Raw genomic sequence first — 13892 nt, 5'->3', positions numbered from 1 at the left:
TCCTGAGAGAAGCTGATGGGAACAGAGAGGAAAGAGAACGCTATCAACTGGAAGGGTGTGTGTGTGTGGAGCCCTGCACACAACTTTTGGGAGTTGGTAGTTTCCTGCCATCAAGAACTCACATCGACAGTTGGGTCTGCATACAAATGGGCTCCTCTATACAGGTATGGGGGGAGGGGGTCATGCCCCTCATTGCTGAACTATTTGTCACTAAGAAATTCAGAGAGAGAGGAAGTCATTGCCTTTAGCTGGGTACTGGTGATTTTACCAGGCAGAATCAATGGACAGTTGGTTCCATTCCAATGCTCACACAGATGACCCTGGTTAAACTAAATAGGTCATAGGGTGAAACCAAGTCATGTGAATCTGGAAAAGAGATGTGGAAGGATGATCTAGAGGCTGATAGAAACAGGAGGAAAGCCAGGTGGTGATGGCGCACACCTTTAGTCCTAGCACTTAGGCAGAGGCAGGTGGATCTCTGAGTGTGAGGCCAGCTTCGTCTACAGAGTGAGTTCCAGGAAAAAAAAGAAAAGAAAAGAAAAATGAGAGATAGAAATTCGAGGAAAGGGAGGATTAATTAAAACACATATGTACACATATGAAATTATCAAAAAGAATAAAATAATCAAAATTTCAATTTCTTAAAACATATATGTACATTTACATAAAATGCAATTCTATGATACATATACAATGTATACAATTTTTTTAGCATTGTTCTTTTAAAAAAATCAGAAAGAATAAGAATACAAACTAATACTGTAAAACTGTAGCAGCACTCAGTAAAATGGAGCATAGTTATCTTTTTACAAACTGTTAAATAGCATTGCACCAAAAGAATGGAAAGAAACATCAACAAAGCATGCATCTAACAAGAAACTTAGTAACAAATGTTGGCAAAGACAGGTAAAAACTTCACACTCCCAGTGTAGGAGTTAAAATGGCACAGTTGCTTTGGAAAATAGTCTGTCAGGCCTTATAATGTTAAGCAGAGTTAAGATTTATCATTTGTATTTACTCCTATGTGATCACTTAAAAAAGAGGACATAGTCAGCCAGGTGTGCAGCACTCAGAACCCTAAAAGAGTGCGCGTGAAGCTGGGGACCTATCTGTGCCACCGAGAACCCCCCACTTGACAGTCCAGACAGACTGAGGGGCTTCTCTGCAGGACAGTACTTCACTAGCACTTGGGGCCTTGGGTTCAATCTGTAGAATTTAGGGGAGAAAAGATTAAAATAAAGTATCTTGGCACTGAGCGTGGTTGCACACACCTTTAGTCCCAGCATTCGAGAGGCAGAGTCAGTCAGACGCAGGCAGATCTTTTTTAGTTTAAGGCCAGCCTGGTCTACATAACAAGTTTCAGGCCAGCCAGAGCCACATAACAAGATCCTGTCTCAAAACATCAAAAACCCAAGATGTAGGGAAAAAAAAAAAAAAGGCACAGCTCCCTAAATGTTTTACTATTGAGTGAGTTGTGATTAGATTGGATTTGATCTTAGAATTAGCTGTATGAACTCGAGTCAAAGTTTAAAATGTTCTGGAATCTTTTATTTTATTTTGCTTTTAAAAATGGATTTCGGTGTTGTTGTTATTGTTTGTTTGTTCACTTGTTTGGTTTTTTTGAGACAGGGTTTTTGTGTAGCCCCACCCATCCTGGGATTCACGATGTAGACCAGGCTGGCCTGGAACTCCCAGAGATCCACTTGTCTCTGCCTCCTGAGTGATGGGATTAAAGGTGTGTGCTACTACCACCCAGCAAGGATTTTATTTTTAATTATGTATATATGTATATGCCTGTGTATGGATTTGTTCATATAAGTTCAATGTCCACAGAGACCAGAAGAGGGAGTTGGATCTCTAGAAGCTAAAGTTAGATATAGGTGGTTGATAGTTGTCCAGTGTGAACTCTCCCCTCTGCAAGAGCAGCTTGTGCCCTTACCTGCTGAGCCATCTCAGAGGGCCAGGATTCAGTTCCCAAGACCCACATGGTAGAGCTGATTCCTGCAAGTTGTTTTCTACAGGCACACTAGCATGTACTCTCCCTCACAAATAAATCAATTACTACTTTTAATCCAAAACACTGATGAGTGTGGGGCAACAGGCTATACACAGACAGCCTGGTTTCCAGTTGAGGCTAGATCTTGAACCTTGGGAGAACCCGATGGGTGGTAATTCCCACCTACATGGGACTGTAGGCGGTCGACCATGTCTCCTGGACATGGTTTGACCATGACTCCTGTTGAAGTTACTGCCCCTACAGCCCCCACAGGAGAGGCGTGGCTATCAGCCGTGTAGGAACAGCACCAGGCCTTCCCACATGCAAATAAGGTTTCCCCAAATTCTCAGTCCAAGCCAATGAGAGGTACCTGCTGTCAAACCCTGAATCACCCCCTGAAGTGTATATAAATCCATGCAGGGAATTAAAGGTGCTTGAGAACTATTCCTTCGTCTGAGTCTTTTGTTCCAAGAGCTGTGTGTAACACTTGGGAAGAGACCTTCTCTCCCGAAGAGCCATCCGAGGTCCCTCCACACCCCTCACTGGATTGTTCGTTTGTCATTGGCCCAGCCAACCCGACTAAGTTCAGAGAGGCTCGGAGTTACCAAGCGGACCTGGAAGGCAAAGACGTCATCTCCCTGCCTGCACTCACTTCCCTTCACTGGAACCCTCACACCCAGCCTGGACAGAGATCTCCGTGGAAAACCTCTGGTACCCAGGCCCACAGATGAACCAGATTATACTCTTGTTGCAAGCCCTTCTGTAGCTTTTCACTGCCCTGACTAAAGTCCACAGTTTGTCAAGGAACATAAGGTGTTGCCTGGCCTGACTCTGCCAGCTCCCCAGCTCACTTCTTGCCATCCTCCAGGTCATAGTCACATGCCTTTTCTGTCCACCTGCTTATCACCCTGGTCATCCCTTTTGTGTTTGCTGTCTTCCTATCTCTACTTTGCCATATATACTCTCCTTATCCTTCTGCTTGAAAACCTCCTAATATACCTGTGGTGGTTTGAATGAGACTGGCTACCATATCATGTTTGAATGTTTGGTCCCCAGTTAGTAGAACTGTTTGGGAAGGATTAGGTGGTATGACCTTGTTGAAATAGGTCTGGCCTTATTAGATATGTGTCACCAGGGATGAGGTTTTAAAAGCCAAAGCCAGGCCCAGTCCATCTCTGTGTCTGCCTGCCTGTTGCCTTGCTCCCTGCCGCAATGATTCACCCTCTGAAACTGTAAGAAAACCTTCAATTAAAGGTTTCTTCTAGGAGCTGAAGGGGTCTGCAACTCTGTAGGTGGAACAACAATATGAACTAAGCAGTACCCCGAGAGCTCATGTCTCTAGCTGCATATGTAGCAGAAGATGGCCTAGTTGGCCATCATTGGGAAGAGAGGTCCCTAGGTTTTGCAAACTTTATATGCCCCAGTACAGGGGAACGCCAGGGCCAAGAAGCGGGAGTGGATGGATAAGGGAGTAGGGTTGGGGGAGGGTATAGGGGACTTTCGGGACAGCATTTGATATGTAAATGAAGAAAATATCTAATTTTTTAAAAGTTAAAAAAAAAGAAACTCATGGTGTTTCATCACAGCAACACAACACTAACTAGGACAGTCTTTCAGAAAATGTCCTGACCATTTCATTCTGAGTTATTGTATGTATGTGTGTGTGTGTGTGTGTGTGTGTGTGTGTGTGTGTGTGTGTGTAAAACCCTGGCTGTCCTAGAACTCATTCTGTACAGAGGCTGTCTCCAACTCTGCCTACTTCTGTATCTCACAGGAATTAAAAGTATGCACCACCACTGCCCAGCTTTGAACTTTGTTTTGTAAAGTTTATTTATTTTTATTTTGTCTGTAAGGGGGTTTTGTCAGTGTATATAACTGTATGCCATGTGTGTCCAGTACTTGTGGAAGCCAGAAGAAGGCATCAATTCCTTAAGAATAGAGTTACACATAGCTGATAGCTGCACTGTGAGCAGAGAACTGAACCCAGGTCCTCTGGAAGACCCACAGGAGCTCTTAACTGCTGCTCTGTTCCTCCAGCTCCTGGTCTTCAGTCCCTCAACCTTCCTGCTTCTAACCCCTGGAATCTGAGATTATAATCAAGTGACTCAATTGCTCCACTAAATATATGTACTTTTAAAACACCAGACTGACAAGCTGGGCGCGGGAGTGCCACTTATAATCCCAGCATTTGTCTAAGGCAAGGTAATTGTGAATTTGAAGCTAGCTTGAGTAACAGAGGTCTAGGGCAACATGGTGGACTACACAGAGAAACCTTGCCTCAGAAAACAAACAAACAAACAAAAAGTCAGGTGTGGTTGCATATGCACACAGTGTACACATATGTGTGTATGCATGTGAATGCATGTTCATGTGTACACATACTCAGGAAGCAAAGTTAAGAGGAGTGCAACTGTAGGTCAGCCAGGCCAACAGAATAAGAGAGGCAAAAAGAAAAAACAAAGAAAAAGCCAAGAAGAGAATTAGATAAACTGACAAAGTGACTAAATATAAACAAAATGACTAAATACTCTCTTCCCCTTCAAGGCTATTTACTCTAATATTTAATTTTATTTTTGTGTTTTGAGGGTCTTTTAAACTTATTTTTTTTAATATATATAGGTAGTAAGTATATACACACTTAGGTATGTGGATGCATACATATGTACAGCTATATGTAGAGATCTGAGGTTGATATTGTGCATCTTCCTCTAACAGTCTTCACTTTATTCACTGAACCCAGAGTATGCCAATCCCACGACTCTAGCTAGGATGCTTGCCCTGGGGATCCGCTGTCGCTGCTTCTTACGCTGGGGTTACAGGTGACTGCCAGGCCTGCCTGGCTTTTTTATGGGTTCTGGGGTCTAAAGCCAGTCCTCATGCTTGCACAGCAAGTACTTTATCTACCAAGCCATCTACCCAGTTACGTTTTAGTAGAAATGGTCTCCTGTGGTATGGACCACCCTGGAATTTGCTGAGTATGACCATAGCACCTGATCCTCCTGCCTCCACCTCACAAATTCCAGGGTTACAAGAATGTGCCACCATTCTTGGTTTAATATTTAACTTCTTTTCTCCTTTGGTTTTTTGAGACAGGGTTTCTCTATGTAATCTTGGCTGTCCCAGAGCTCATTTTGTAGACCAGGCTAGCCTTGAAGTCAGATATCTGAGTATTTCTGCCTTGAGCTCTGGTATTAAAGGCATAGGCCACCATTCCCGGCTATAATATTTAACTTCTAAAAAACTACTTCTCCCTCTTGTGTCCTTCCTCTTCCTCTCCTCTATAAAGCAGAAATGTCTGTCCACACACCAGCTAGCACTGCTTTCATTTGTTTTTTGAGGCAAGGTCTCTGGTAGCCCAGGCTGGCCTTGATCATCTTATCTCTACCTCCTATTATGGTGTTAGGAATCAAATCTAGGACTTCTAAGCATGCTAGGCAAGCACTCTACCAAGTCAACCACACCTCATGCCCACTAGCAACACACCTGTCCTATTTGGCTCTGCGCGCACACACACACGCATTTGTGTATCCATTTGAAGGTGTGCATGTGTCACGGTGTGATCATGTAAAAGTGTGAGTGTGGAGGCTGGAAAGCAACCTCGGGTGTCACTCCTTGCTTTCTACCTTGAGGAAGGGCCTCTCTGTGGTTCCTTGTTGTATATACCAAGCTATCTTGCTACAAGCATCCAGGGCTTCTCTTACCCATGTCCGTCTTACCACAAAAGCACTGGGATTACAAACACATGCTACTATGTACAGATTTACAGAGGCCTTAGAATTTGAACTTAGGTCCTCACACTTGTATGACAAATGCTTTATCCAGTAACCCATCTTCCCATTGCCCTACTGGGTCCTTTAAAAAAAAAAGTTAACAGCACTTATTTATTGATTGATTATGTGTATTTGTATATGCATTAGTTCATGTGCTATGACGTGGGTGTACAAGTCAGAAAAACTACCCACAGAAGTTGTTTCTCTCCTTACAGCATGTGGGTAAAGTGTATCAACAGGCTTATCAGTGGGTAACACTGAGCCATCTCACCAGCAACCTCTCCCCCCCTGCACCCCCAACCCCACTTTTCCCCCTCTCCCCCCCCAATTGGTTCTTAAAACCAAACCTCAGTATAAAACAAGTTTCAGCCTAGAAAAAGGACCTGCCATTGGGCAATACCAGGACAGTAAGCCAGGTAGCACCTACCTGTAGCCCACTTTTCGGGCATAGTGCAGGCAATTCTCCTTTACGTGAGTCTGGAAGTAAGCAGAGCGACAGAGGACACCGCACTCCGGGCAGCAATAGGGGGACTTGTGTGCATGGATCCGCTGGTGTGCACAGAAACTACATTGGTTGGGCAGCAGCATCTGGCACACCTGACAAGTCTAGGAAAGAACACCGAGAAAGCAATGGGAAGCACACTGTCACGGACTGATGACAGCCAGGTAGTTAATGCCTAGAACCTGGGAGGTGGAGGTACAAGGATTGCCACAAATCCCAGGACAGTCTTTGTTACACACTGAGTGATACCATTTCAACAAAACCAAAACAATAACAAGGAAAAAGGAAGAAAGTAGGCCAATGTAGTATGTGATTTATGTAAATAGGAGACAGTTCAGACTCAAGCCAGAGGCATAGCTCAGAGATAGAGAGCTTGTCTTGCATGTTCGAGGTTCTACACTAGAAGCACTGCACTATAAACACAAACAAAAATCAAACAAGCTAGCAAAAAAATAAGGCAAACATGGTGGCACATATCTCTGACCTTAGTGATTGACAGAAGAGTCATGAGTTTGAGTCCAGTCTGTGTTACTTAGAGAAACACAGGTGTTTGTTAAAAAGGGTAGAGCAGGGTATACCTGCATTCCTCTTGCCATGCTTCCCTCCATAATAACAATGCATTAAACAGCTGAACCTGTAAGCCAGGTACAATTAAAAAGTTTTTTCTGAGTTGCTGTGGTCATGGTGTGTCTTCACAGCAATAAAACCCAATCTAAGATACTTTCTCTTGGGTGATTTTTGTATCATTCATGACTGTTTTTCTGTCAACTTGATATAGGCTAGACTTGTCTGGGGAAAAAAAAAACAAAAAACCTCGGGCTGGTGAGATGGCTCAGTGGGTAAGAGCACCCGACTGCTCTTCCAAAGGTCTGGAGTTCAAATCCCAGCAACCACATGGTGGCTCATAACCATNGTGGGTAAGAGCACCCGACTGCTCTTCCAAAGGTCTGGAGTTCAAATCCCAGCAACCACATGGTGGCTCATAACCATCCATAACAAGATCTGACGTCCTCTTCTGGAGTGTCTGAAGACAGCTACAGTGTACTTATATATAATAAATAAATAAATCTTTAAAGACAAAACAAAAAATATTTAAAAACAAAAAAAAAACCTTAAGTGACCAAATACCTCCATCAGATTGTTTGTAGGCAAGTCTACAAGGCATTTCCTTATTAAAGACTGGCACGGAAGGGCCCATCCCAGGTAGGCCAGACTGGACTGTCTCTGCCTCTCATGTGCTAGGGTTAGACATGCACCTCCACATGTCTCCTTTTTTTAAAAAGATCTATTTATTTTATGTTTATATGTGTGAGTGTTCTGCCTGCATGTATATGTATATATGTGTACCGTGTGCATGTCTGGTCCCTCTGGAGGTCAGATCCCCTGAAATCGAAGTTATGGATGTTTGTGAGCCACCATGTCAAACCTGGGTCCTCTACAAGAACAAAAGAGCTACCACTCTAACCTCAGATTAGTTTTTATTATGAAAAGAGGAGCAAACTAATCCCCTGACTAAGGGAACCAAGTGAAGGAGTAAGTTGCCGTGTCATGAAAGGAGCCCTAGGGATGGCTCAGTGGGTAAGAGCACTTGTGTGCAAGCAGTAAGGACCTGCAGTAGAGAGACCATCCCCGGGTGCTGACCCATGTGAAAATGCTGTGCATAGCTATGGGAGACTGGAGCCCAGGGCAGAAATGGGCAGATCCTGGAAGCTTGCTGGCCAGTCAACCTAAGCAGAACAGGGAGCTTCTACACCAAAAAGAGCCTGTCTCAAGAAAGTAAGGAATTTTAAGCTCTTTGTAATTTGATACACAGATCTCTCTCTCTCTCTCTCTCTCTCTCTCTCTCTCTCTCTCTCTCTCTCTCTCTCTCTCTCAAAGATGAAGTCTTACTATCGATAGCCCTCCTGCCTCCAGGCTGCCTTCGTGACACAATCTGCTAGCAATAGCAATAGGGCAGAAAGAGGGTAAGCACCAAGTGCCTTTAAAAACAAACCACATATCTCACCAACTACAACCAGGAATCAGAATAAGCAGAAAAGCTCAACTCCTTTTCTAGAGTTAGAGAACATGGATGAAGGATGGAGCCTACATCCCTACCCACTCTCCTTTCCTCCTCAGTTCTGCCTCTGGCCCTATCTCCAGAGAAATTCTGCTTAACAGCTCTGTCTACTGAGGGGTAGAATGTTCTTAGAAAACAGACTAAGGGATAAACACAATGATTCATCTACTCCCATCCCCAGGTTCTCAGGGCACTTGCCAAAACCATGTTACCATCTTTGAGAGGCCAGAAAGAGACCTAAGCCCTAACAGGCCTGCATTTGGACCAAACCCACTGCCAATCTGAATGGAAGTGGAACATGGAGCATGCCCAGAGAGAGACAGTTTGGTTTGTTGAGACAGTCTTGCTCTGGTCTCAAATTCACGATCCTTCTGCGTTAGCCTTATAAGTACTACAGTTATAAGCAAATACCTCAATCCCCTGGCTAAACTTGTTGGAGTTCCAGGCTTTCCCTACCAGTATGGGTAGGATTATCTTCCCAAATAAGAAACCAAGGCCTCTGTATTCAGGTGTGATGCTAACCATTAAGCCAGATGTCCTCCTCTAAGACTTAAGATTCTACCTCTGCTCCTACTCTAATGGGCTCTCTCCAGTCCCCATCATGGGATTTATAGGGGCCCGAGGCCCAACATCCAACAATGTGATGGTCTACTTACTAGCCCCTCGGTTTCCTCTGTTGTCCTCTGGAAATGTGTAGCCAGGACCATATAATCTCGCATCTGCTTGTGACATTCAGGACATTTGGTTCCATACCGGATGAGCCTCACTGGGTCTGGATAAAGTGGCAAGGCTGGAATTACAGAACTGGCATTGTCCAAAGTGGGGCTGGGTTTGGGGGAGGAAGAAGCAGCTGGGGTTGCTGGTGCAGTGGAGTTCACAGGAGCCGCCACAAACATCTGGTCCGCAGAGATGGGCTTCACAAGCAGCTGGGAACACTGCATGACAAGTCCCTTGCTCTTGTGGTCACGGGCATGCCGAAGCAGGCTGCACTTGTTGAAGAAGAGCAGTGTCTTAGAGCACAGTGTGCACAGCACCTCAATGTGGACACTGCGCCGGCTGTAGTGCTGGCTCAGGCTCTTCTCTAAGGCAAACGCATCACCGCACTCCAGGCAGCAGTACCCACTGGCCGGCACGTGGATTCTGCTGTCTGCAGGTGGGCTGAGATTTGGCGCATAGAGGGGCACAGGGTTAGAGCTGTGAAGGACCTTGTTGAAGACCTCCACAATTAGAGGGGCAGCCTTTTTCACCTGGTGGACCAGGGGCACTGTCATTTGTGTGACCTGAGGCTGGCTCCGTCTCTGTGCTGAGGACTTGGCAGTCACAGATGCAGCAACACTGTGGGGGACCAGGTTCAAGTTAGCCAAGTGCACAGCTTTGGGCAAGAGACTGGCAGGGGGGGTTGATGTCTGAGGTGCTGTGCTCTGTTGCTTCTTGCTTGCCTGTGAGTTCAGGGCAGATCCTTTTGGGACCCGGGGCCCAGAGATGCGGCAGGGAGATGAAGAGTCACTGGTTTTGATCATATTCTCATCCCCTTTTCTGTCACCCTGGGGGCTCCCTGAATTTATGCCTGCCTCAGAAAAGTGCTCTTCCACAGGCATGGCTGTGCCTTCATCCCCTGGTGCCTCACTTGGAGCCTCAGTGATTGTGCTCCCTGCAGGGGACTCAGCAGGGGACTTACTTGGATCATCGGGGTCTGGCAGGATCCTTGTAACAGTCCGTTTGATTTCCCCCGATGATGTCTTAATTGTTTTGATTCTGACTTTGGGAATTGCTGGTGGGGAGCTGGCAGCCACAGAAGGGGACCCTTTGCTGCTGCTGTCACTGCATATGCTCCGAGGGCTATCTGATGGCTTGATACTTTTTCTAGTGGCCTCTAGAGGGCTCCGGGGACTCTTTGGTGACTTGGGCATTTTGGGGCTGCCTTTAGAACCCTCTTTAGTGGGCCCTGAGGAATCCTTTGTGTGACCAGGCTGATCCTCCTTGGTGACATTGGCCACCCTCTTGGCCTGTAAGGCCACCAAGGCTGCAACACAAGAGGATAGCTTGGAATGGGCTGGCTTCAGACGCTGCCTCGGAGGGACAGAGGAGCAAGCACTAAGCTCTGGAGCAGGCTTCTTGGGCTCTCCAGTACTGTTGCTAGGGTGACTATTGAACTCTAAAGCTTCCCCAAAGAACCGACTGGAATCCAGATCTTTGTGAGGCTCCCCCACCTTCTGCCCACCCTGCTCCTGCACCTGCTGGCTCTCTAAAGGCAAGGGTTCTGGTTTAGGTTCTTTCTTACAAAAGTGATCAAACATGTGTAGCTCTGGGACTGGGAACTTTGCCAGAGCTTCCAGAACTGGGCCTCCCACAGTCCCAGGAGGAGGTGAGAAATAACTGTCAGAGTGCTTGGACTTTATCCCAAACCCATTATCTTTGACAGGATCCTCAGGTTCTGGGCTAGAGATTGGGCTGAACTGGTTGAAAGTGGGTAATGGCTCCGACTTGGAAGGCTCTAGCTTGCTTGTGAAACTCCTAGCACTGTCTCCATTTATAAAAGTAGAATCAAACTTCCCACAGTGGTGGGAGTCTGGGGGCAGGTCTGAGCCCCGAAATCCATTATGTAGGAGACTGGGAACAATGTGGTCTTTCTCTGCTTCAAACGACTCTTGGCGGCTGGTGTTCTTGACAATGACACTCACGGCCGGCACATCTGGGGCTGATCCTGAGTGCGACAAGGACACATTCTCATCCATACACATGCCTGAAGACTTCAGGGGACTCTCATTCTCCTCACTGGGAGCCTGGATGGCCTCCTTTGCATCAAGACTTGTGGGATCTGGGATGTCAAAGGCAGCCAGAAGATCATCAAAATCTGGGGTTTTCATATCCCCCATGGCTGGATACTGACAAGTACTACAAAAAAAAAAAAAAAAAAAAAACAAAGAACACAGTCAATGACCACCAGGACCTCTCTGAATTGTCTTATATCACCTGTATTGAGCATTCATCATACTAATGCAAATATGCAGCTGGCTTATTTCTCACCCCTGCAGAGTCCCACCTTCTACGATAAGAAGTCACATACCTGAGTTTCAAGCTAAGGTTCCTAGCCTGATGAAAAGTAGAAGAGGCTAAAAGAGAAGCTTATATGTAGTGACAAGCTTGCCTGGACAGTCTTAATTTCTGGGTGGCCCCACAACCAAAAGAAAGAGAGGATGCCCTGCTATCCAATAGAACCATGCCCCACAGGTCTCCTTATCACCCCTGCCCGCACTACCTATATCTAACTAGCATATGTTCCCCTTCTAGGTGGCTCACATATTTCACACCTACAAATATCAGAAATAAATGGTGCCTAGAGTTATCTGCAACCGCTGCCAAGAGTCTCTGAGGATCTTTACTGAATATATATGTACAGATTCTCATATTCATATACACTCTCTCTTCTCTCTTTCTTCCTCTCTCCGTGCTTCTTTCTTCTTCTTCCTCTTCTTCTTGAACAACTTCTTCCTTCTTCTTTCTTCTTCTTCCTCCTTCTCCTTCTCCCTCTCCCTCTCCTTCTTCTCCTCCTCCTTTTCCTCCCTCCTTCCCCCTCCCTCCCTTCCCCCTCTCTCCTCCCCTCCCTCCCTCCCTCCCTCTGCCTTGTCCTCCTCCTCCTTTTTTTCTGATTTTTGAGACAGGATCTCGCTCTGTAGCACTGGCTATCCTGGAACTCAATATGTAAACCAGGCTGTCCTTGAATTCACAAAGATCCACCTGCCTCTGTCTCCCAAATGCTAGAACCAAAGGTGTGCGTCACCACACCCAGCTGCTGCTGCTTCTATTAAAACCTCTTTTAAAACATTTTTTAAGTATATGAATGTTTTGCTCACATGTACATCTATGCACCATGTGTGAGCCTAGTGCCTCTGTTAAGTAAGAAGGGGGCAGACATAAGATCCCATTATGGAAAGTTGTGAGCCACTATGTGAATGCTTGGAATCAACTGAGATCCTTTGCAAGAAACGAGTGCCATTAACTGTTGAGCCATCGCTACAGCTTGCTTAATAAAGACAATGAGATAAAAATAGAAAATATCATGAGATAAAGATATATCGTCTATAGTCTTAGAGAACTGATCTCAAGGCTGAGGGGATGGATCCTTCTATCTGGCTGCTAAAAATCTAGAGAAGGACTTTGACAGTCTGATTCCAGGACCAAAATAAGTAGGAGGGTCATGTGAGGCAGATGTGTGAAGAATACTGAAAATCCTAGCACTTCAGAGGTGAAAGCAGGAAGATCAGAAGTTCAAGGTTATCCTTTCTTACACGGAAGATTCAAGGCCTAGACTAATACCTAGGGAGAATGGTTAAATATTTGACTATTACTTAATCAACAAAACCATGGTTGATAATCTACATAGCAACAAAGAAAATTATCTGTAACTTAAAAAAGACTACTGCAAAAGTACTATCACATGATAACAATATATTATAATATCAAGTATCTGTTGAAGCTATGATTGAAAAGAAAACTGTTTAGGGTAATGAAATTACTAACAAGTTATTTTAGTTAGTTAGTGCACATCTGTTGCATTAATAAGTTCCTTCTATAAAATTTAAAAGGGAGAAAAGAAGAGAGGAACTAGAACCACAAGGGAGGCAGGCAGCATGGTGAAGAAGGTCTATCTCTTACCAGCCCCTGATACCAACAGGTTTGCAGGTTTGCTTTCTCATATCACAACCACCCACACTCCAAACCTCCACAAAGCATATCTCCCTGCCTAGGAGTTCTCATGGAAATGAAAAAAGTATGTTCCCTCCCCTTGGGAAGATATCCAGTTATTGATAAGTAAAATAGCAATTATTTAAACAGGGTCAGCAAACTGCCTCAGTGGAATGAGATTAAAGTTTTCAATTGAACAGATACTTGTCTGCTGGATTAGGTGCAGGAGTCCTTAAACAACAGGCAGATCCCAGCATCCCAGTGCCAAGCGAACCGACGTGCAGGGCAGCTTAACTATGAAGAACTGCTTTCAGGACCTTTGCTTCAGATGTTCCCTCCCTCCATTTCTTCCTGCCTTTCAAAGCCCAGGGGAGAAAGCTGAAGAAAGGTGGGACAGATCGGTCCTTCTGCAGTGCTGGTCGGGAGTAAGCCGTTTGCTGGAGCCCAGTGCCCTCCAGAAAAGGACAGGGCTTTGATGAAGAAGTACTACATCAGAATAAGTAACATTCTCTGTAACTGTAATTTTTTAATGGCTATTTTTAATGATGGTTTTGAAACACTTTAACTTTTAGCCCACCACCCACCAAAGGTAGTGGGAAAGAAAGGATACAGGAAAAGTGGACCTGTTTAGAAATGGTTCTTTGGAACAACTCCAATCTGTGTTGTCTGAAAATTGGCAGTTTAGTTCACAGGTCAGCAGCAGCAGCTTGAGCCACTCATAAACACTTAACTGAAATATTAGCAGTCCAGTTTGGTAGAGTCGGGTTAGCATCAGTGGTGGTAAGGCCTAGCAGGGATAGCCAGGCCTCAGCCTGGGCTTGAGTCAGCAGGAGGGACCAGCGCCAATAAGAACGCCAGGAAAAGTTCTCAGCTCTGCCT

The 13892-nt window shown here is 45.2% G+C and overlaps 1 protein-coding gene across 2 annotated transcripts in view; it reads right to left on the bottom strand.

The window, feature by feature from the left end:
* Positions 1-13892, bottom strand: part of Znf592 (zinc finger protein 592) — a 48841-nt gene that overhangs the window by 7881 nt on the left and 27068 nt on the right. For both annotated transcript variants that reach the window (XM_021193561.2, XM_029535006.1), the window contains exons 3-4: positions 8984-11222; positions 6194-6372 (exon numbers count right to left, since the gene is read on the bottom strand). In XM_021193561.2, the coding sequence (XP_021049220.1) occupies positions 6194-6372; positions 8984-11203 (2399 nt within the window). In that variant the 5' untranslated portion in view covers positions 11204-11222. The remainder of the gene's footprint in view (positions 1-6193; positions 6373-8983; positions 11223-13892) is intronic.

Source organism: Mus pahari, chromosome 1 (genome assembly GCF_900095145.1).
Source record: "Mus pahari chromosome 1, PAHARI_EIJ_v1.1, whole genome shotgun sequence".
Lineage (NCBI taxonomy): Eukaryota > Metazoa > Chordata > Mammalia > Rodentia > Muridae > Mus > Mus pahari.
The sequence above is the reverse complement of the archived record's forward strand: the minus strand, read 5'-3'. Positions and strand labels throughout refer to the sequence as shown.